We start from the raw sequence: 25,222 nt of genomic DNA, 5'->3' as shown, positions 1-25,222 counted from the left end.
TGCTTATTGGAACGTAAATGAAAGCATCAAATAAGCAAGCGTTATCCATGGTGCTAAACCTAAAATGGGCTGGCTGCTAAGATTTACATTCCTGCTTTTAAAATAAAGATAGCAAGAGAACGAAGAAAAATTGATAATAGGAGTAAATTAGAAAGTTGCTTAAAATTTCATGCTCTATCTGAATCATGAAACAAAAAATTTGGGTTCAGTGTCCCTTTAAAGCTCAGAGTAAATGCTGGAATTAGCAGATCCAGGATAATGTGAATCTTTGGATTAACTTTCCTGTGAAGTTTCTACACTTGGGCTGACACTGTTATAAACTGGTGGCTCAGAGTTCACTTCAGACTTCCCACTTTCCTTTTTACTGGACCTCTTTTTTCCACACCATCTTTCCATAGGGATTCAACAGTAATAAATCCTTTTAAGCCTAAGTCATACAGGGTTGCACCAGTATCCTTTGCAATGGTAGCAGCTTGCTGAGGGTAATAAAGTGAAGCTCAGATTCCTATAAAACCAAGTGAGTAGATTACTTTCTTTATTCTTGAACCTCTGGCAAGAAACAATCTAACAATTCTTACAAAGCCAATTAGGCCAAGTCTCGGGTAGAAACCGGGAGGCGCATCTCTTAGAAATTCATAAGTCACTTTTGAATGCTCCAAAACAGTTTCCATCTTGGGCTTGGCCTTGGAATAAGTGTCCTGAAACCAGCTTGTATATGGAGCAACGGACAGTCTCAGCCATGAAATAACCTCAATTGTGTCTGTCTGTCTTCCACATATTTTGCTTCTTGAACAGGACTAGAAAGCTCTTGCAGCTTTATGAAATCCTTTGCATTTGTCTTCTCACTGGCAGCATGCACACATAGGGACACAAAGCTCAAGCTAGCAGGAACAGCAAGCAGCTTTATTACCTTAAACATGACAGCAGAGGGAACCAGGGCTCAGGAGGAAACCAGGCCGCGTGCCGATTAGCAACGTAAGACTTCTTAGCAACGCGTCTCTATCACTATACCTGTGCAGACGGCACACACTTCCTGCATGTGCGAGATTTAACAGAAATGTAAATTTATTCTTTAATGAACTATTGATGGAGAACTACATTAAAATGTGTTTGATTGTGAGAAGTAATATTGTACTATACAATTTATTATGTCTAAAGCACTGCTTCACGGTCTGTATCAAGCTGACACGTGCATTGCACCAATCTGTATCAATCTGAAAACTGTATTACGACGACATATCGAAATGCCAAGCGCAATCTCAAAACGTGATTTCAACGTTCATTTTTGTTTTTAATAAGTTAGTTATATTACTTGTAAGTTCTTCTTACATTGCTGCTAGACTGCTGGTCTACTGGTTGTGTGTCTGAAACAGGCATATTTGTTTTCAGTACTATGTTAATATTTAAAAAAATAAGTTATTTTTTTTAAATAAATTTTAGTTCTATTACTTTAAAGGTGAAAAAGTTCCTTACATAGCAGCTAGCGGCTGCTGGTGGACTGGATGTGTCTCGAAAGGGACATAGTTTTCAGTACTAAGTTAATAGTTAAAAAAACAAGCTCTCATTTTTTTTAAATAAGTTCTATTGCTTGTAAGGTTAAAAAGTTTTCTTTTTTAATGATTTTTATTATGTTTATTACTAAGTTACTAAGTAAAAAAACACAAGCAGCACATTTCACTTCACTACACCTTGACTGTGATATATAATCTACCGGCAGCAAACAATTATTTTAAAGTCCCATAATTCATTTTGAGTTAAGTGCATATTATAAAAGGGTCAACTGAGGTAAAACAGTGTGTGAAAAAAAAGTGTAAAAGAAAAAGTTTAGAATAAATTTTAATAACATTTCCAAAAATCTGCAACATTACTTACACTTTAGTGTTGCCAAATGTAGCCTGCTTCGCCAACACCCCTTATTAGTGTCCTAGTCCAAACCATGTGCTATCATATAACAAAGTGTGCATGTGAGAATAATTACTTATGCAAGCAAGGGGGGTTGAGGAGGGACAGGAGGTACACTGTTCTTGTTTACTGCCAAGAGGCTTGCTCGTTTCCATGAGGATAATGTCACATGCTTTGTGAAAGCTTTAGCATTATACTGTGCACTGCTTTAATCAGGTACCATCTGACTCTGTCCCCTACCGTGAATGTGCACGAGTGCATTCTGCAGAAGCTATGGCCTGGATAGCACCTTCCATATATAGAAATGCCCAGGGGGAAGCTTGCTGCAAACAAAACTGCCTGAATTAAAGGGGTTAATGAGGGATAAAACAGAAACTGTTTTGCAAGTAAGCTTTAGCTGCATTATATATTTAGAAACTTATGTTAGTTCATACTGTTTTATGTCCCTTTCATTTCAATAAAAACTAAAAATGCATAAAAATAACCCTGACAAGAAGGGCCCTGAACCCTCCAAGCGCAGCTGCAGCAGACCGATAAATTCCCCAGCTACTACAGGAGCCACAACAACATCAGTGACAGCCCCCACTACAGACACAGCCACAACAGCAATAATTGTGCAACCCTCTGCCACCAGCACCAACAGTAGTGCTGGAGACAGAGGTGGATGGCGCGTTGTTTCAGTGGCTGGAACCAGCAGTGTTGGCAGTGGCACCCCACCACTGAGACAGCGTGCTTGTTCTTCCTTTCTTGAATATTAGCCACAGCCACCAGCTGAGACAAAAACTAGTAGTGTAACAACTGGCAGAGTGTTTGGGTCAGAACCAGCGGCCAGTGTTACATGTAAATAATTTATTACTGAGTCTGACCCAGTAGCAGTGCAAGTACTACCAGCATTGCTACTGTGACTAAACCACCAGAAGTGTCCCTAGCCTCCTCGACTCCTTCCACCAGCGCCTTCAGGGCCACAGTCAGCAGCAGTGTCTAAGTAAATTGTTTTGCTTTACCAAAAGTGCTGTGCACAAATATCTGATGTATAAATAAAAAATAAGTTTAAAAAGTACATAGAATGACAAAACTAAAGGTAATAAAGCTGATTATAGCTTAAAATGTGCATGCACTGTAGACTAAAACAAAAATTTTAGTTGAAACGAAAATTTTGGACGAAATTTATCTAAAACATTATATGTGCACATTATAGATATAAATAAAAAATCCATAAAAAACGCTGCTCCCTTATTCCTCCTCTTGGACAAAAGAAAAATGCTATGTAAAAATTAATTGTAGAGCAGGGAGGATATGTTATAATTGTATTGTTTACTATAATGATGTTTCATTATCCATCATGACAGTATGTTTGTTTACGTTATGGTATTTTATACTAAAATGATCAATTCTTCTAGTACGTATTTTTTCTCACTAGCTGCCTGCTTCTCATTCTTGGAGGTGACGTATGCCTCTCTATCATCGGTATCCGGATCTCTCTATGGTATCTGGATGGGCGGGGATAGGAGGACCGTGATGTCACTGTTTTCAATGCAGAACTGAGAAAGATGGCGGACAAGCAACAAGAAGGAGGAGGTGATACGGAGAGTGTGTGATTTTTATATATATATATATATATGTAATACTGCGATCTGGGTGAATGATATAACTTCACAATGTTTGTTTTCCTCAACCACCTTAGATTGATAGAGTCTGCGTGTTGTTGGTTCATCGTCTTATTTTTTTGGCGTTGCTAAAACCCCTTTTCCTGGCTGCCAGATGCGACTACAACATATTGCTGATCAATGTCTTGCAGCTCTCGCTGGTAGTCAAGGAGTTAATAGTTTATTAATAACCTGGAAATAAAAAATATTATTTCTACTATGACAATCTCAGAACCTGACGTTCGGTAATGAAATCTGCTAGAACATACGAAACGTTTTAACCACTATTGATTTACATTTTAGTAGCAAATATTTTCCTCTATACGTTGCTGTATGATTACCGAACAAAATGTATGTGTTACTGTCCATATTCCTTAAGATATCATCATAAAAGAATATTTACATTTATGAAGCAATAAAGTATGTGATGTATGAATTTTTTAAACTCTGTTTTTTTAAGTGTTTATTTTATTGGTATGTATTATTAAAAGAATATAAAATCCCAACATTTTCTTTTGTGATTCAGACAGAGCAAACAATTAAAAAAAAAATTAAATTTACTTTTATTATCAAATTTGTTTCATTCCCATTATATTCTGTGTTGAAGAGATACCTAGGTAAGTATCTGGAGCACTACATGACGACAGGGAATAGTGCTGCCATCTAGTGTTCTTGCAAAACTGCTGCCATCTAGTGCTCCAAAAATGGGCTGGTGTTCTGACAGATTAGCCAATTCCGTCACTTCTGGTGATGTGGAATCAGCAGTGTGACCACAAATGTCTTTACCGCATTCAACAGCTCATCACTACATTCGCCGCAAGTCTGCCAGATCAGCCAAGTCTGACCAAAAATTAACTCACTGCGCATGAGCTCCACCACAGAAGCTAATCTCTACAACGTTACTGGTTGCTAATCACATATATGAGATACACTATAATTACCCCATCTTCACTATTTATTTTTTTTTCCTCTGCCTGGGGGGCTTAAAGGGGGCACTGCGCCGATCCTCTGGCATCCTCCCCAAGTGAACCCCCCAGGCGGAGACAAAAAAGATAGTGAAGCTGGGGGAATGCCGTTTGATGCTGTGACTCGAAGTGCATGCACACTTAGGGAATTTGCATTGAGACAGCTGATTCCACGTCACTGGAAGTAACGGAATCGGCTAATTTGCCATAACACCGGCTTCTAAGCTTAAGTCTTTGCTTTTCAACAAGGGATTCCAAGTGAATGAAGAAAAATTGATAATAAAAGTAAATTAGAAAGTTGTTTAAAATTGCATGCTTTATCTTAAGGGGACAGTCTACTGCCAGATTTTTTATTGTTTAAAAAGATAGATAATGCCTTTATTACCCATTCCCCAGTTTTGCAAAACCAGCACGGTTATATTAATATACTTTTTACCTCTGTGATTACCTTGTATCTAAGGTTCTGCAGACTGCTCCCTTATTTTTGTTTTTGATAGTCATGCATTTTAGCCAATCAGTGCTGACTCCTAGGTAACTCCATGTGTGTGAGCACAATGTTATCTATATTTACACATGAACTAACGCAATCTAGCTGTAAGAAACTGTCAAAATGCTCTGATATAAGAGGCGGCCTTCAAAGGCTTAGAAATTAGCATATGAACCTACCTAGGTTTAGCTTTAAAAAAAGAATAGCAAGAGAACAAAGCAAATTTGATTGATAAAAGTAAATTAGAAATTTGTTTAACCCCTTGAGTGTTAACGATGGCTCAGAGCCGTCGCTAGCACTCACCCACCTTGAGGGCAATCTAGGGGCTCCCACCTACTCCCACCCCGGCGATCTGGCCTGAATAGTGAGAGGCATCGCCAGGGCTTTATGTTTTGCGCAGTGACGTCACGCGGAATGACGTGATGACGTCACTGCGCAACTTTATTTAAAATGGACAAACATAGGGAGATGGGGCATGCTGCTTAGAAGCCTGTATCTCAGGCATCTAAGCAGATACAGACCCTCAATACCCACTGTTGGGAAGGTAATTGCCTAACCTTCCAACGGTATAAGTCTTAGGGATCTGGGGGGGAAAAGTTAAAAATAAATATATTTAAAACAAAAAAATAAATAAAAGATCAAAACCAGCTTAGCCCCCAGGTGGGAAATGGCTTAGCAGCCACAGGGTTAAAATGACATACCCTATCTGAATCATGAATGTTTAATTTTGACTAGACTGTCCCTTTATTATTAGAAAAATTGATGGCTCTACAATTAGATTTGATGGGGGTATAGTTACCACAAATAATTATAAATTACTTTATAATAAATATCCGTGGTTAGGTGGTGCAATGTATCAGGCAATAGCATTTCCATTATTCAGTTAAAGATACTGAACAAAAAAGGGATACTTTATAAGCACTCAGAGTTAACCCATTGTGTATGTGTGTGTACATCATGGGTGGTTTAAAACATAAAACTTTATTAGAACATAATTTCAAATGTGGATAATAAAACTGAAATGCTAGAAATAAATCAGCTTGTATCAAAATATAGTCACTCAAATATTTGTATATCACAGTCATAGACTGTCCCTTAATCATGAAAGAAAAAAATTGGGTTTCATATCCCTTTAAGATATAGTGTTTAGTTTTGCAAAGTCTTTTAAAAGCAGATACAATGTAAATATGCTCTAACTTCCTGAGAAGGCCGCACAATCTGAGTTTAATTTGACAACCTTTATTATTAACAGTGCTTTCAAATTAGTGCATTATAAAAGGGGCTTGAAATGCATTTTTTTTCTTTTGTGATTCAGATAGAACATATAATTTTAAATAGCTTTCCAATTTAATTCTATTATCAAATTTAGTTTTATTCTTTTTGTATCCTTTGTTGAAGGAGCAGCAATGCTCTAGTGGGGAGCTAGTTGAAAGCATTGTGTAAGCCATTGACAGGAGAGATATATGTGCAGTGACCAATCAGCCGCTAGCTCCTAGAAGTGCATTGCTGTTCCTGAGCCTACCTAGGTGTGCTTTTCTGCCAATATTGAGGGAACAAAGCACAATAGATAACAGAAGTACATTGGAAAGTTATTTGAAATGGTATGTCCTATCTGAATCATGAAATAAAATGGCGTTCACGTTCCTTTAATATTGCTTATACAATACTATCATATAATTCTCAACATTTTCATTAAAAAAAATGTAGTCCATATTTTTTTCTGTCCAGATATAAATGTTTCCCTGTAGATATGTAGGCATTTTGCCTACACTATTACTAAGGTCCCTCTTGGTATTTCTGTGCTGTTCCCATCATTCAGCTCAGTAAAAAATGCTCATCTTGGTAAGTTGTTTCAACTTCACCAGGACCAAAAGAAGATGCAGAAAATTCTGTGAAAACTAAGACTGTTTCTTCCAGCAATGGAGGGGAAAGTTCAAGTCGCATCGGAGAGAAAAGATCAGCAGATGAAGAACCTATCATAAAGCCGTGTCCTTCAAAAGTCTCCAAGATTGGATTCTCCTTAGGAGGTCAAAGTGCTAAAAAAGCACCTTCTATATCAATTAAGCTTGGAGCCAGTGTAAGTAGGACATGTGAAATCTGAATGCACGTTTTCCTCTCCGTATATGCCTCGTGATTTATCACATAACAATCTTTACAAAATACTTTAACGTGTTCAAGAGCAGTTAGCCAAATCCCAGTCACTATTTTGCATTGTAGATTTGATTTAAATCACTAGTCAGTAAGACTCAATTTAAATCATGGTTTTCTACATAAACACTCATTCTTGCTGGTAGTTATAATCTTAATATTAACCAGCAGTATAGGTAGCGATACCACAGGTAAAATCAGCTGCCGAACTAAAAGTAAATGTTAATTTGTAAAAATGTTTCATACGCTCCAGCAGCGTATTTAATTAAAGGGAAGTACAAATTAAAGGGAAGTACAATTTAGGGTACATTGTCTCTTTAATGTTTGTTCATCTTTACACTACTATTTGATTACACTAGACTAACCCTCTGCTCTGTTAAAGAGACAGTGTCATGTAAAATTGGTTTCCCCTTAATGTGTTTCCAATGACTTGTTATACCAGCTGCTGAGTTTAACATGTATGGGAAATTGGTAATTTAGGTATATTTTTGTATATGTGAGAGCCGTTTCTTCTAACTGAAACCACAACCAAATGGATTGGGCTGAGCTTGTAGGGAGACTAGACCTAATTAGCTTATCTGTCTTATTATTTACACAAAGTCCTCATTATTTTATTTCTAACGGTTTACTTAGGGGTCGATTTATGAAGCTGCGGCGGACAGGGTTGCACATACGCGTCCCTGTCTGCCACAGCTCCCCTCTGGCGGGCTGAATTCCGCTGCCGGAATTCAGCATTGCACACGAGTGCTATCAGAGCCAATCAGAGGTGGTGAAAGCTTAGGGAAGCAGCAGTCTGAAGTCTGCTGCATGTTAAATACGGTCTGCAGGTTCTCTTGTGAGAACCTGCAGTCGAAGGCTGGCGAAAGACTTTAATAAATCAGCCTCTTAGAGAGAACAGAAAATTAACATTTTAGTATCTGTCACACCCCACTGTGAGCTTATTTTATCTAAACCTTCTAGCTTTTTCCATAACCTGTACTTACATGACTGACATTTTCAGTATAGGTGGGAATACAACAGGCAAAATAAACTGTTTCAAATGACAAAATAAAGGTAAATTATCTGTTTGTAAACAATTTAATACATTCTAGCAGATAGATTAAATATTTGGGAACACATTAAAGGAGAGATCAAAACTAAAATACACTGTTTCCTTTAAAGGCGCACTTAACAATGATGGGTTCAAAATAAATATTAGCCTGAGAAAAATATGCAAATGTAAAATGTATTAGTTGTTTAAATAATAAAGAAATACATGTGAAGTTTCAGTCCCTATAAGGTTATTGGCACTACCATGTTGTAATTAAGTTATACCAGGTTTAAAAAAAAATTGTTATCATTTCTCCCCTGCTGGGAGCAGTTAGGGACATTTCTAATAAGCTAAAAAAAAAGTGTTTAGTGTCCCTTTTAAGGTTATGAATATTTGTACTTGTCAACTCTGCAAGTTTCGATCTACATCAGTAGCAAGAGTAGCAACACCAAATAAATGTAAGATCTAAAATATTTGTATTTATTAGAATAGACAGTAGTAGGACAAAAAGTGTATATTAGTCGATAGTGTGTTTTCTAATTTTAATTTTTTTGTTTGTTTTTTTAAGAAACCCAAAGATGCTGCTCCAGCCACAAAAAAAAGTTCAGTGGCATCAGTATTTAATGAAGATGACGTAAGTATTTTTAGGACTTGTACTGATACTTCAACAGTGTTCTCCACAGAACATTTCGCCATTTGAGTGGCGTTATGAAGTAGCGGGGTGGAGGCATTGTAATACTTTGTAATAATGTAACAGTTCTTGCTATCCAAAGCACAAATTAATTGCCAAATTTAACCCAACATTTATTTTTAATGATAATTAGTGCAATAAACATTGAAACATTATAATATTAGCTCATTTTAGCTTAATTTTGGCTTAAATTTAAGCCGGGTCTTTGGTAAAAATCAGCTGGGTGGTACACCTATTAAAAAGGTTTTGGAGAGAACACTGCTTAAAGGGACAGTAAACGTTGGGTAAAGTAATGTAATTCTCCACTATGTATGTGCAAAATTATGTAACGTAAGGATAGCCTTTTGTTTTAAAGAAATATGTAATTTGGCAGCTACTACTATACAAGTATACCCCGCTCATACAGCGGGTTAGAGACCGGAGTCCCGCTGTAAAGTGAAAACCGCCTTAAAGTGAAAAAAGGCAGTTTTAGCTTTCTTTTCACTTGCCAGTGTGTTTAAAAACGTGAAAACATGTTTTAACTAGCTTATATTAGGGGTGCAAAAGGGCTAAGTTTAGTTTAACACTAGCACAGCACAGTATTCAATAAATACTGTACCTGTAAAATAGTGACAATCACTGTAGTACAATTTGCCAGACTATAACACTGAGACACAGTTTGCACTGTAATGCTGTAAACAGAGTGAACTGCACATAACAAAATGGTGCCAGTCATTTTTCTCGCAAACTCATGATGATTACAGCACTATTTTAAAATCCTTGGAGGATGAACTTCAGCTCCACAAAGCGCTGTATTAGCGAAGCGCTGTAAAGTGAGGTATACCTGTACTTACCTCTTGTGCAAAGCCGTACTCTTTATGTAGTTGAATGGCATGATTGGGCTCACTGATTAGAAAGTGAGCATGTGATGCGCTAGTTGAAACAACTGCCACACAGAAGAGGGCAGCTTTGCACAAGAGGCAAGTATAGTATTAGCAGCCAAATTATATATTTATTAAAAAAATTAAAACAAAAAGTTATCCTTATGTTACATAATTCTGCACGTTACCCAATGTTTACTGTCCCTCTAAAGGGACATCAAACTGCTGAGCACACCTACAAAAGAATGGTTACTTCTCACAAATTTAAATTAGAATGTTGTTTAAAATGTCATCCTCTATCCAATCCCTTTGTTTAATTTTGACTTTACTGTCCCTTTAAGCTCCCCAGGCTAATAGATTATACCATTCCAAATATTACAAGTACAAAAGAATCAAGCTGGTCATGTGATCGAGATATTGCTTGAGCAGTGGCATAGCAAAAGCAGTTAATTTTACATACATTGAATAATCATAGCAATAGCAAAAATATTACCTTATGTGGCAGCATTTTTACTACAGAGCTCTCACATTGTTTAAAGAAATTAATAGGCATGAAAGTAATAAAAAGCAAATCATGGCAGTTTTTAAAGGATGACTTTCTAATATTTGATATATCTCATACATTTATTTTTACATTTACTACTACTTATGGCATTGCATTGTTCATATTTCAGAGCGAGCCAGAAGAAATGCCGCCAGAAGCAAAAATGCGCATGAAAAATATTGGAAGGTAAGAACACGTCTGAATATATTTAAAGGGATGTTTAAACAGTGCTCCTTTGGTAAAAACAAATGTTAAAGGGATATTGAACCCAATTTTGTTTCTTTCATGATACAGATAGAGCATGCAATTTTAAGCAACTTTCTAATTTACTCCTGTTTTTCCGTTCTCTTGCTATCTTTAATTGAAAAGCAGGAATCTAAGCTTAGGAGCCCGGACCATCTTTGGTTCAGCACCTGGGTAGCGCTAAATGCAGCCACCAATCAGCAAGCACTATCCAGGGTGCTGAACCAAAAATGTGCTCGCTCGTAAGCTTACATCTTTTGTTTTTTAAATAAAGATTCCAAGAGAACAAAGAAAAAAATAACAGGAGTAAATTAGAAAATTGCTTAAAATTGCATGCTCTATCTGAACCAAGTTTCATTCTACCAGTTCTGAGCATGAACAAATCTGACTGCCTGTTTGGTATCTAGTCTATTTACTTAAAGGGACAGGTCAAATTTTTCTTTTATGATTTGGGTAGAACATAAAATTTCAACCCTTTCGCTGATGAGCCTTATTTACACCCCAGTGCAGAGCCAATTTTAAACTTTTTTTTTTTTTTTTTGCTGTCTACATTTAAACCCTACTGTTAGTCAAATTTTAGTGACCCACACAACTTATATATTGTTTTTTTTCAGCAGGCCCAGCAGATTCACAATATACCATTATTATATTTATATTTCATTGCATGTTTGTTAGCTGCGGCAAAAAACTGTAAGGAAAAAATAAATTATATTTTTGCTTAGATTTTTGCAAATAATATTGCGCTCCCAGTTCCTGATTAAATGTGCATGGGCAGCCCTTTGATACACGCACACAGCATACCATAAGTAATCTGAGGAAAGGGATATTTGTGGAGCAGATGTGCATGCGTTTTACGTTTGACACAGCCACACATAGAAAAGAATGAGTCGTACAAAGAAAAAAGTGTTTGCCAAGGGGGGGCTGGTGGCTTAATAAGAAGTGAAAAAAATAAAAAAATATACATATGCAATTATTTAAAAAAAAATAATATATATATATATATATATATATATATATATATACATCTTTCCTTTCAAATATCAATTTTCACAAATCTCATTTGCAGACCGGTTAAAGGGACAGTCTACACCAGAATTTTTATTGTTTTAAAAGATAGATAATCCCTTTTAACCTCTGTGATTATCTTGTATCTAAGCCTCTGCAAACTGCCCCTTTATTTCAGTTCTTTTGACAGACTTGCAGTTTAGCCAATCAGTGCCTGCTTCCAGATAACTTCACGTGCACGAGCACAGTGTTATCTATATGAAACACGTGAACTAACACCCTCTAGTGGTGAAAAACTGTTAAAATGCATTCTGAAAAGAGGTGGCCTTCAAGGTCTAAGAAATTAGCATATGAACCTCCTAGGTTAAGCTTTCAACTAAGAATACCAAGAGAACAAAGCAAAATTGGTGATAAAAGTAAATTGGAAAATTGTTTAAAATTACATGCTCTATCTGAATCATGAAAGTTTATTTTGGCCTAGACTGTCCCTTTAACTTTACCATCACTTTATGTGTATACCACTGCTTAGTGCTTTTTTATTACAACAATGAAACAAGCTGTTTCATATCCTTTTAATGTGCACATGCAAGCATACTTCCTCTTCCCATGTTTTGATATTGGGATGCACACCCAGCTTTTGTAGTGTGATGGTCAGCTACCTTAAAAGGGACATTTTAGTCATCTAAAAAAAGGCATTTCAAAATATTGTTTTTATTTTTTTAAAAACTCAAATTTCTGTCCTCAATAAATCAATGTTCCTCTCCACCAGTAAAGCAGTGGTTGCTGTGCTTATCTACCAGTGAGGATTAAAAGGAAGCATGCAACCAATAATTTAGTATTAGTTTTAATTTATATTTAACAACTGACTTTTTTGTTGTTGTTAGAAAACATGTTAAGTATTTTCGATATCCTTTTAGTTTACTTTTGGAATTATAATAGGTGTCACTGTACACAAAATAATACTATATAAGCTGCATATAATTGTAACTGACAATGCACCTTTCAACCCAGTAATATCATTGCATTAAAATAATAGGAAATTGACTATAACAATTTATAAACTGTATCTACAATATAATACTTCAACAAAGCACTTATTATTAACCTGTAGTTTAATAAAGCATATTAATTGTAGACATTTTGAGTAGTCTAGGGAAATATTGTATGCAGTTCTAGTGCTGGATAATAAACATTGTTTGAGGAATTATATTATTGCATCCTGCGATACCCTTTTTTAAGCCATTGATGCAGAGAGAGCCACTCTGTGGCCCTCTGCATCGGCCAGCGATGGTGCTGATTGTTGGTGACGTGGGAGGGATACGAGGGAGGCGGGTGGGCGGCACATCGCTAGATCAGTTCCGGATCCTGTTCCTGCAGCGTGCGTGTTCTACATTAAGCCCAATATTGAATGTATGGGAAGGAGGGAGGGGGAAATACATGTTGGGAAAGGGATCTGGGATATTAGGGGGTAGGGTATTGAGGGGGGGCAGCTAAACTACAGAAAAATAGTTTTTTGTTTAAAAAAATAATAAAACCTCAATTTTTGGGTACCCAAGATGGTGGCAAATAGGTACGGGGGAGGGGGTTCAAGAGCTGTTGGGGGCTAAGGGGGGATCCAAAACTGCATATTAAATATAAAAAAAAAAAAAACTTTTATTTTAGTACTTAGCAGACTTTCTGCCAGTATTTAAGATGGCGGTGACAATTGTGAGGTGGGGGAGGGAAGAGAGATGTTTGGGGGGGGGGGGTCAGGGAGGGATCAGGGAGTGGGATGTGTCGGGTGGGAGGCTGATCTCTATACTAAAGCTAAAATTAACCCTACAAGCTACCTAATTAACCCCTTAAACCTCAAATTGTTCTTTCATGCTTTAGAAAGAGCATGCAATTTTAAACAACTTTCTAATTTACTTCTATTATCTAATTTGCTTCATTCTCGTGATACCCTTTGCTTAAAAGCATATCTAGATATGCCCCGTAGCAGCTGATTGGTGGCTGCACATAGATGCCTCATCTGATTGGCTCACCCATGTGCATTGCTATTTCTTCAACAAAGTGTATCTAAAGAATGAAGCAAATTAGATATTAGAAGTATATTGTAATGTTTAAAATTGCATTCTCTATCTGAATAATGATAGAAGAAATTTGGGTTTAGTGTCCCTTTAACAGCTGGGCATAAAACAAGTGTGGTGCGCTGCGGCATTTAGCGGCCTTCTAATTACCAAAAAGCAATGCCAAAGCCATATATGTCTGCTATTTCTGAACAAAGGGGATCCCAGAGAGGCATTTTCAACCATTTGTGCCATAATTGCACCAGCTGTTTGTAAGTAATTTCAGTGAGAAACCCCTTAGTGAAAAAGTGAAAGATTTTTTTTATTTGATCGCATTTGGCAGTGAAATGGTGGCATGAAATATACCAAAATGGGCCTAGATCAATACTTTGGGTTGTCTACTAAAAAAATATATACATGTGAAGGGTTATTCAGGGATTCCTGACAGATATCAGTGCTACAATGTAACTATCGCTAATTTTTAAAAAAGAAAATGGTTTGGAAATAGCAAAGTGCTACTTGTACTTATTGCCCTATAACTTGCAAAGAACATGTAAACATTGGGTATTTCTAAACTCAGGACAAAATTTAGAAACTATTTAGCTTGGGTGTTTTTTGGTGGTTGTAGATGTGTAACAGATTTTGGGGGTCAAAGTTAGAAAAAGTGTGTTTTTTTTTCTTTCATATTTTATAAAAAGAATTTATAGTAAATTAGAAGAAATGATGAAAATAACGGTATATATAGAAAGTCCATTTAATGGCGAAAAAACGGTATATAATGTGTGGGTACAATAAATGAGTAAGAGGTAAATTACAACTAAACACAAACACCGCAGAAATCTAAAAATATCCCTGGTCCTTAACGGTATGAACATTGAAAAATGCTCTGGTCACTAAGGGGTTAATCTGCCTAAAATGTATTTAAGAAATTTAAATGAAGAGTAACTGTTTAGTGCAAACATAGTTTATTATGCAGTGAGCACCAGTGATTTGTTTGTCCAATTATAAGATCAGATTTGATTCCTTAATGATGAAACTGTGTATTGTTTGGAGCAAATCACAGCAAGGTTTTTTCCTACAAAATGCTCTCCCTATCCTCTATACACCAATCCTCAGTGAATTGTAGCCAGCCTAACCGTTTTTCATTCACCTCCATTCTCTGTCTCATGACTAAGAGCTGCTAGTCTAGGGGCAGCCTGGGACTACCCCTCCGAAAGCAGCCTCTTCAGTCGGTCTCCTGTTCTGGATACAGTTGGGTCAATCTAGTTAAAGGGACATGAAACTCAAATTTTTCCTTCATGATTTTCCGATAGAACATACAATTTTAAACAACTTTCTAATTTGCTTAGTTCTCTTGATATACTTTGAGACACATACCTAGGTAGACTCATGAGCTGGGAGATAGCTGCTGATTGGTGGTTTGCACATATATGCTTCTTGTCATTGCCTTACCAATTTGCTCAGCTAGCTCCTAGTAGTGCATTGCTGCTCCTACAACAAAGGATACCAAGAGAATGAGGCACAATGTATAATAGAAGTACATTGGAAAGTTGTTTAAAAATGTATGCTCTATCTGAATAATGAAAGGGGAAAAATGGGTTTCATGTCCCTTTTAAAAGCAGAAGTAAAGTAAAATAAAAATGTCAGTGTGTGTACAGGGATATAATAATTCAATAAACAAAGATATACCAATCTTCTGTTTTAACAGTGCTTTTAAATATTTCTTGACCAATCAGGAAATGACAAAATGCATACCCATAATTCAACAGAATACAACTCATTTCCTCTTATTCAAGGTTTTACCATCTGTTGTAACAAGGGCATCACAGAGGTGTAAATCAATACTTAATAAGTGCATCAACAAAAGGAAGTGACTAAAGAAAACAAAAAGTAGTAATGCAGTTACAAAATATCAAGACCTACAAATTGAGAATAAGGATTTAATTTTTATTTTGACATGATAGATTTAGTGAAAATAGATTAAACAAAAAGAACTATTAAAATGTAACTCATGACAATGTGGGATACATCTAGATTCTTTTTTTTAAAGTCATTTTTATTAATTTTCCAAGTACTGTATTATACACATCCAAAAAAGAAAAATCAAATTTAGAGGACAATCCCCTCTTGGAAAAAAGAAAAATTCAGTACATAATACAAGGTGAGATAAAAATAATACAACATTATATCTGTAGATAAATCCGATTCAACAGAATAAGTTCCTTCTCATGGCAGTAAGTCGATTTTACTCTGAAAAGATACACTTTATCAAAAAGAAAAAAGGCAGATTCGGCCAGGTAGCTGCTATTCTGGTCTTTTATATTTAAAGCATAATGTGGAGGGAGAGAAAGGGAGAAAAAAAAAGGAAGAATTCCCTTTAGTAGATAAAGTTTACCATATTCCTAACAAGACTATCTCTGAGTGCCTGAAAGGGTATATTAAATGATCTATTTCTCCAGGGGAAAAAGTTCTAATAAATGCAGACCACTTTTTAAAAAAGAGGACTATTTCACGTTCAGAGGCTAAGTTGGTATCTATTTGCTCAATGATACATTTGTTTTTTCAGATCATTTTTAATTTCTGTAATACTAGGAACATGTTTATCACGCCATTTGCTAAAAATTAAACTTCTTGTTGCTAAAATTGTTGTATTAGTGATTTTTTTTTATGTTCAGAAGGTAAAGTACCTTCTAAAAGGAAAATAACCTCTGTCAAGGAAAGAGAGACAATATTTATTTTTAGAATATTAATAAGCCAATATTCTTTTTTCATGCCATAGCTGCTTTATCGATGGACATGACCACAACATATGGATTAAGTCTGCCGCAGAATATGCACATTTTGGGCATTTATTAAGTTTAGGATTATGCCAGTTGAAACCCTTCTGCGGAGTATAATAAAATCTATATAATAATTTAATGTGGGATTTCCTCCAGCTTGAAGATAGTGTAGTTTGCCCTACTAGGGCTATAGAACGTTTTACTTGTTCTAATCCTTTATTGATTCCGGGTAACAAAAGATTCCACTTTTGTGCTATATTCATCAAATTTGAGTCACCAGACTGACTGACTACCAGATCATACCAAATTGAGATAGAAGATAGATAATTTCTGACAAGAATAGGCCAGCTGCCCAGTTTCCCCCATGTCCAAGTCCAGCCAAATTTCTTGGTAAGTTCAAGGAGATAGGCAAAAAAAATCCTTATTAGTTAAATTAAATTCCTGTTTTAAACTAATAAAATACTTGATCGATTGAGTATCTTGAGCTATAAACTGAATGAGAAAGGAAAGGCCTGCTTCGTGCCAATTTTGAAAAACTCGGAACTGTGTACCTCCCTGGAACTCAGGATTGCCCCGTAATACCTGAAATTTTGGAATGCAGAGATTGATATCTAATTTCAACCCCAATTTTCTCCAGGCCTGTATTACTATATATATATATATATAGAGAGCTAAATGATTTCACTTGTTTCGGGATTGTACTAACTGGGCAGTGAATAAGAGCTACTGGATGATAGGGGTAAAGCATATTTATCTCAAGGTTATTATTAGTGTTATAGTCTTTATTCAGGATCCAATCTATCACGATACATGATAAAAAGACCAGACTATACTTGTTGAGATCTGGAAGAGCTAATCCTCCGAATTTCCTAGGTAGATAGTTTATTAATAGAAATTCATAGTCTTTTACATCTCCAAATGAAATACCGTAGGGCAGTATTCAGACTCCTCCAGTCCCTACTATTTAAAATGACTGGGACGTTCTGCAAAGCATATAGAATTTTCGGCAGCAAGATAATTTTAAACAGGGCTATGCGGCCTGATAAAGTTAACGGGAAGTTTTGCCAGTTTTTCATATATTCTTTTATTTTAATGAGAATCGGAGAAATATTAAGTCTGTACCATTCAAGAGGATTTAAAGAGATATTAATTCCAAGTTATTTAAATGAAGAGGTGACAATTTTAAACGGTATTTCAGTTAGAAAGAGCTTTTTTTTTTTTTTTTTAATCCATAACAATTCCGTTTTGGAGGTGTTAATTTTATAGCCAGAAAAAGATCCAGAGGTATTTATAAGTGAAAGTAATTTTGGAATATTAGTTCTTGTATTTTAAATATATACAAGTACATCATCAGCATACAATTCTATTTTTTGTTCTGCGGATCCAATCTTAATTCCATCTATTTGCTGTCTTATCTTGAGAGCTAGTGGTTCGATCGCAAGTTCGAATAGGAGAGGAGAGAGCGGGCAACCCTGTCAGGTGCCTCTTTGAAGATTAATGTTGTTGAGGATTTTTCACACAAATTTTTAACAAAGGATAAAAAGTTATTTTTAAAGCCAAAACGAACAAGCGTATCTAAAAGAAGATGATAGAGCACTGAGTCGAAAGCTTTTTCAGCATCAATTGCGATAATCGCAGAGTCTACCTGGTCTTGTCCAGTCTCTTCTTGAAGAGTATGAAAATAATCAAGGACCAGAAAAACCTCTCTGATCTTAGCTGCCAAATTACATTTAGATTAGAATCCTGCTTGGTCTTTATGTATGATACTCCCTATTTCCTGCTGCAGCCTCTTAGCTAAGATAGATGTAAGTAGCTTATAGTCAGAATTAAGCAACGCAATAGGGCAATATGATTCCTTTTTCAAGGGATCTTTTCCTTGTTTCAGGATTAAAGTTGTAGAGGATGCAGCGAAGGTCAGGGGGATTGGGTTATTCTCTAAATAAAAATAGTTAAAGAGTTTTTAGGTGTGGAGTGATAACAGGGGCCAGGATCTTATAAAACTCATTCGGCAGTGCATCTGGTCCAGGTGCCTTTTATAAACGCAAATCTTAAATAGAATGGAGTATCTCTTGTTCGGTATAAGGAGAGTTAATTCTAGCTATTGAATCACTGTTCAGGGATGGATAACTGACATTATTCCAGAATTGTTCCATGGCAGCCAGGTCAGAGTCTCTAAAGGAATATGTCTTTGTAATAGTCAGAAAAAATATCCAAAATTTCACTCTGGGTTTTAAGTAAAGTATCGTTATCTTGAATTGATTCAATAGTGGAATTTCCTCAAGTGTTTTTCACTAAATTAGCTAACAATTTGCCCGCTTTATTACCATAACGTTAAAATTTAGCTTTTGTCTTTAGATCAGCCTGGGCTGCTGATTGCATTAAACAAGTGTCTCTCTCTTCCTTGACTGAGGTATATCTTCCCCAATTCTCAGGTGTAGGCTGGCTTAGATATCTATTATAAGCGTAAGTAAGTGCTCTTAATACTTCCTTCTCTCTAAAAACGGTCTTCCTCTTGAATTCTGCCATATAGGCTATAATGTCCCCCCTTACCACCACTTTTGCGGCTTCCCAAAACGTATTTGGTTTCTCCACCAAGCCTATATTAAGGGAGATAAATTCTGTCATCTTAATATTTAACTAGTTTTTAAACTTCAAGTTATTGATTAAGAATTTGGGAAAGAAAATACGCTGTGAAGAGGACAGTGTTTTAGGTAGAAGAATTTCTTAAATAATCGTAGTGTGGTTTTAAATGCAGATTGATGTGATTCTAGCTTTTGCCCCACTCTTGTACAAGCTATCGTTAACCAGAAATAGATTGATTCTGGAGAGGGAGTTAACATTTCTAGCCTTACAAGCAAAATCTCTTAAATCTGGGTGCTGTAGCCTCCAGATATCTCTGAGTGCTAAGTTTCTTAATAACGTCTTAAACATTTTGGCCTCTAAGGGTAAGATATCTCTTTTTGACTTAGGTTGCTTAGGGGATTGTCTGGATCTGTCCAAAGGGACTTGCGGAGCCATATTAAAGTCCCCTGACAAAATTATATTCCCTTCACTGATCTGAAGTAATTTGGCCTGCAAGGATTCCCAAAATCTCACGTCGGGGTCATTAGGCGCATAGATATTGCAGAGTGTATGTATAAAATTTACAAGTTTAATTTTTAAAATCACATACCTACTTTCAGGGTCCTGAATTACCGAAATTACTTCATATACTAGCTTCTTCCCTAGTAAAATGGCCACCCCTCTTTTCCTGCCTATACTTGGGGTAGCAAAAATCTCCTTTACCCAAGAAAATCTCAGTTTCAGGGACTCTTAGGCACTGAGGTGAGTTTCCTGGAGGAAGGCAATATCTGAATTAAGTTTCCTCAAATGTGATATAACTTTTACGTTTTATTGGGGATGAGATACCACCAATATTCCAGGAAGTTAAGACCAAATTCTTTACTCTAGACTAGGGCTGCATGATTAATTGCGGATGCGGTTTTAAACTGCGATTAATCGCCGCGGTTTTAAAACCGCGAGAGTGCGCAATTTAAAAGAAAATAAAATCCTCAGATTGTCCTGAAAACGGAGGTGGAGAGGGAGGATGATGGCAGACCAGTGTGCGGCCATGGGCGGAACCTGAGAATGCTTGCGAAACGGCCATTTTAGAAGAGATTGAAGAGTGTGTGGGAGTCATCTGGGAGTAGTGTGGGGGTGGTCAAGCAGTGGTGTGGCAGTGGGACAGCTCAAAAGTGTGAGCAATAAAGTGAGTATTGTACAAATACTTTATAGTGCCTTACTGACCTTTTTTTATTTTAACTATTTTGTGGTTTGTATTTTTATGCTCCAAGAGTGCATTGGATATTGAGAAACGTACAGTAAGATTCTGTAGTGTTAAATAAACGTTTTATTGAAAAGTGAAGGTGTTATAGTAATTTTTAATAAAATCGCGATTAAATCGCAATTGTGTTTTTTTGTTGTTTTTTAAAGCGATTTCCCCCCCCATATCGCCCAGCCCTACTCTAGACATATCTTAAAGAAAATATTGGGAAATTGATGAACAAAGAGAAAAGAAAAAAAAAAGGGAAACCCACCCCCCATCTAGATTTTATTATTATAATATACTCGTGAAAATAACTGTAATAAAGTCACAAAAGATGTGGGAACAATAATAAATACATCTTTGACAGTTTCCATGAGTGAATATTTAGTTTTAGGATACTAGAGTAAGTCCTACATAATAAACTAGTATACCTGACTGTTCACTCTATTATTACCAAAGTAATGATATATTGTTTTTATTGTTTTATATTATCTATTTTTGTAAATATATTTTCAATAATTATTAGATCACACAATTTTATGTGACTATTGATAAATTATTAATTTTACGTGCCGAACAAACCAATTTCCATTTTTTAGTTACTACCACTTGCTTCTTTAGTTTGCAAAATAAAGATCTAAACCTTATTTCTGTTTAACGTTTGTCAGTTTCCACCTCACCTGATTGGTATAAAGTAAAGCATTTGACCACTGGGGTTCTGTTTCAGAGCTTTCTATAGGTAGAGTACATGTATTCTATCTTTGCATGTATACACCGACACAGCTTGCTAAACAGCAAAACGCCATGGCTCTTAAAGGAATCCCTTAAAAGGACCACTCAATGCAGTAGAATTGCATAATTAACAAGTGCATAATAAAAAGACAATGTGGTAACACCTATTCTGAATTTCAAATAAGCAGTAGATTTTATTTTTTTTACAAATTATTTTTTTCTCCCATTTTCCAGCCCCCTGTATCATGTGACAGACACTAGCCAATCACATACTAGTATACGCATACCCTTTGAGCTTGTGCCCATGCTCAGTAGGATCTTGTTCCCCAGAAAGTGTGCATATAAAAAGACAATATTTGATAATGGAAGTAAATTGGAAAGTGTCTTAAACTGCATGCTATATCTGAATCATAAAAGTTTTTTTTACTTGTGTCCCTTTTAAACACTTTGAGATGGTAAAATAAAATGTATATATTTAAAAAAAAGTATGCAATATACTTTCATTATTTATTTTGTGACCTTTTCCTGTCATTCCATTCTGAAATTGTGAGCTGTGCAGAACATTGTTATATTCCGCACAGCCATTGGCTGCACACTCTAGTGACATATTTATAATTGGACACAGCAGAGAAGGTTACCTAAGTTACAACATGGCAGCTCCCATTGTTTTATAGACACTAACCTTGTTTTGTCAATATTTAAACAGCTAATGAAACTTTAAAAAATACATCTGCATGTTATTCTCAGGCTAATCTTTTCTTTGAATTCATCATTCTAGCTAGAGTTTATAAAGTGTTTAATATCCCTTTTAATTGCTGTTAAAGGGATATGACACCCAAAAGAAAATTATTTTGTGATTCAGACAGAGCAAACCATTTAAAAAACTTTCCAATTTACTTCTTTCAATAAATTTGCTTTGTTCCCATGATATTCTGTGTTGAAGAGATACCGAGGTAGGCATATGGAGCACTACATGGCAGCATATAGTGCTGCCATATTGTGATCTTGCAAAGCTATTACCATATAGTGCTCCAGAAATGGTGGGTCTCCTAAGCATTCATCTGTTTTTCAACAAAAGATACAAAGAGAATGAAGAAAAATTGAAGTAAATTAGAAGGTTATTTAAAATTGCATGCTCTATCAGAATCATGAAAGAAAAAGCTTGGGTTTGATATCCCTTTAATTGCTGTTACTTAAAGAGACACCAAAACCCAGTTTTTCTTTCATGATTTAGATTGAGTATAACATCATATCCTTTGAGGAGGAGCAGCAATACACTGTTGGGAACTATCTGAACACATCTGGTGAGCCAGTGACAAGGGGCATTTATGTGCAGCCACCAATCAGCAGCTAGCTCCCAGTAGTGCATTGCTACTCCTTAACCAAGGATACCAAGAGAATTAAGCACATTTTTATAAGAAAATTGGAAAGTTGTTTAACATTTATGCACTATTTGAATCATGAAAGAAAGGTCATCAGTAATCCAGTGATAAGAGGAATATGTGAAGCAGCTAGCTCCCTGCTCCTGAGCCTACCTAGGTATGCTTTTCAACAAAGGATACAAATAGAACAAAGCAAATTAGATAATACAATTGTTTAAAATTGCATGTTCTACCTGAATCATGAAAGTTTAATTTTGACCTTTTAATCTGTATTTTTTATTTTCCGTATCCTTATTTGCAAATGTGGTTACTACTTTCTAAGTGTTTTTTTAACTGTATTTTAACAATGTTTCCAGGGATACACCAACCTCTGCTGGACCAAACTCATTCAACAAAGGAAAACAAGGATTTTCAGACAGCCAGAAGCTATGGGAGCGAAATCTGAAATCTCAATTGGAACGCATCCACGATGACTGAGTGGTTTGGGCAGTGGGTCTATGGGGACACTATTCTGAAGAATTTCGCTTTTTTATTGATGGATAATGTGTGCGATTAAAGTTTGGTTGTTTTTTGTTTGTCTTGTGGTTTTTTTTTGTTTTGTTTTTTAAGTTATGTCACAAATAAATCTGGTGAGACTTAAACAATTCTCGTTTTGTATATTTTATAAAGCTTTAGCAGGAATTAAACTGGTTCTCCCTTTTAGGATGTTACTTTGATATTTTTCAGCTATACTTTTGCTAGTCCAAAGGAAGGGCAAGAAATATATTTTATTGTCGACAGTAATAAGAGTTTGTTTTATGCAAGTTCGCCGGTGCCACCACACCATAGTCAAACAAATATTTTACCCAATGAATGGAATTTTAAGTGCCTAAAATAGAGGTATACATCAGAGGCTTCAGTTATAGCTTCTCCCTGGATCTCAGAATGATAAATGCCTCATTCTGGATATATTTGTTGTACTTCACAACACTCTACATAATAATTCATACTACTAATATGTTTAATAAAAAAAAAAAGTAATTGATCAAACATAAATCTCCATAACTTAGTTTTCATGCATTTTTTTTTGCCAGTATAAAATAGTGATAAATACATTCTAGTGCAGCCCTCCCATGGCAGGAAAGATCACAAAACATGACTTCATTAATAAAGTAAAAAGGTCCACACCTCAAATATCTCCACACCTCCATTTGGGCAAATTATGAGCGATAAACACAACTTTCATCTGACCATTTAAAGGACCAGTCAACACAGTAGATTTGCATAATCAACAAATCCAAGATAACATGACAATGCAATAGCGCTTAATCTGAACTTCAAATGAGTAGTAGATTTTTTGTCTGACAATTTTAAAAGTTATGTTTTTTTTCCACTCCCCTGTACCATGTGACAGCCATCAGCCAATAACAAATGCATACACGTACCATGTGACAGCCATTCACAAATGCATACACACTTATTCCTGCACATGCTCAGTAGGAGCTGGTGACTCAAAAAGTTTAAATATAAAAAGACTGCACATTTTGTTAATGGAAGTAAATTAGAAAGTTGTTTAAAATGGCATCCTCTATCTGAATAAAGAAAGTTTCATTTTGATTGAGTGTCCCTTTAAAGGTGCACTTTTTTCTATTTTGCTTCTAAAAGTTTTTTTAACAGATGTCCTGAATAGAATTACATATTAAGTAGTTGTGTTCCTGTTCATCATCATTCAGTGAGCAAATAATACCTAGGGGTGTGATATTCACACACTTGCATTTTATAATTAAGCAGCTTTTGCATGCATGCTAACATTATTTTTAAGTTTAATTGATATTTAAATGTACCTTTATGTTTATAGTATTTTTAAAATCAAGTACCCTTAAAAGCCCACATTTTATGTATGTCATTCTTTGGACTGATTAGTGTCTAGTCCCTTTTTGTATTTTTTTTTTAATTATTATTGTTTGTTTATAACAGGCAAATTGTTTCCAAAAGTTTCTAAATGTACACAGATACATACACTATTAAATAATGTGATATCATTTCCCCTAATGATGAATGAAGGCCTCTTTTGGAAACCCCAAAAGTTAACGAAGACTGAATGGGGAATTTCAGGAAAGAAAAAAAGGGCTGCTTTTGGACCCAAGATATAGAAGAGCATGATAAAATGTTAACATCAAGGAAACAACACTTTAATGAGTATTTAATTGGACATTGTGCAATCAGCATACATCATTACTGAAGCTTTCATAGATAGTGTTAGCCTAAAGGAGGAGCTCAACTAACTGTACCACTGTCAAATATTAATGTATGTGGGGTGGTTACTATTCTAAGGATATAAACTAATATGGACCTTAAATAAAACATTCAGTCATATGGGAATGGAATTAACATGGTTCCATTTTATCCATAAGAAAGCTATCAATTTTGCTGGCAACCAGGTGGCTTAAAGGGAAAGTCTACTTAAAAATTGATAATGTTTAAAAAGAAAGATAACACCTTTACTACCCATTCTCCAGCTTTGCATAACCCTATATCCCTATATTTTTCTGATTTTTTTTGTTATGCTTGAAAAATGTGTAACTGTCCGCTAAAGCAATGAGAGGTCTGCTCATCGGCCAATGAATTGTTTGAAATGGTAAAAATCTTTATTTTTATTTCCATCACCTTTGCAATAATAAAGCTCCGCAATAGAGCAAGAGGAGAAAATACAGCAACAACGCTACTGCTGCAGAACTGTGAAATATGCATTCCAACAAAGCAAAATATAAAGACTCTGATCCTTGGAATAATTATTTTACATTTTTGCAAGAGCTGCCGTGCTGTTGTATTTTTGTTCTTGCTGTTTAAAATAACAGCATTAAAGGGACAGACATGATTTCAATAGGGCGTGTAATTTTAAACTTTCCAATTTACTTTTATCACCAATTTTGTTTTGTACCCTTGGTATTCTTAGTTGAAAGCTAAAACTAGGA

General features: G+C 35.6%; 2 protein-coding genes across 3 annotated transcripts; one reads left to right on the top strand and one right to left on the bottom strand.

Moving 5' to 3' along the window:
* Positions 1–321: 321 nt before the first annotated feature.
* LOC128651903 (MICOS complex subunit MIC26-like) lies at positions 322–967 on the bottom strand. The gene is given in 2 exon segments (XM_053704869.1): positions 322–748; positions 751–967. Coding segments are annotated over 2 exon segments (582 nt in total). The 5' UTR covers positions 920–967; the 3' UTR covers positions 322–335.
* Positions 968–3,412: 2,445 nt separating this feature from the next.
* Positions 3,413–22,912, top strand: PCNP (PEST proteolytic signal containing nuclear protein). Of its 2 annotated transcripts, none has more exons than XM_053707559.1 (5): positions 3,413–3,492; positions 6,866–7,077; positions 8,747–8,812; positions 10,404–10,459; positions 22,625–22,912. In XM_053707559.1, the coding sequence occupies exons 1-5, from the start codon at positions 3,453–3,455 to the stop codon at positions 22,743–22,745; spliced, it is 495 nt and encodes a 164-aa protein (XP_053563534.1). In that variant the 5' UTR covers positions 3,413–3,452; the 3' UTR covers positions 22,746–22,912. The 2 variants fall into 2 exon arrangements, with proteins under 2 accessions (XP_053563534.1, XP_053563535.1); XM_053707560.1 differs by having other exon boundaries at positions 3,423–3,480.
* Positions 22,913–25,222: the final 2,310 nt, after the last annotated feature.

The sequence above is a fragment of the Bombina bombina genome, chromosome 3, assembly GCF_027579735.1.
Source record: "Bombina bombina isolate aBomBom1 chromosome 3, aBomBom1.pri, whole genome shotgun sequence".
In the NCBI taxonomy this organism is placed as follows: domain Eukaryota; kingdom Metazoa; phylum Chordata; class Amphibia; order Anura; family Bombinatoridae; genus Bombina; species Bombina bombina.
Note: the sequence above shows the minus strand (reverse complement) of the source record. Positions and strands in the feature narration are given on the sequence as shown.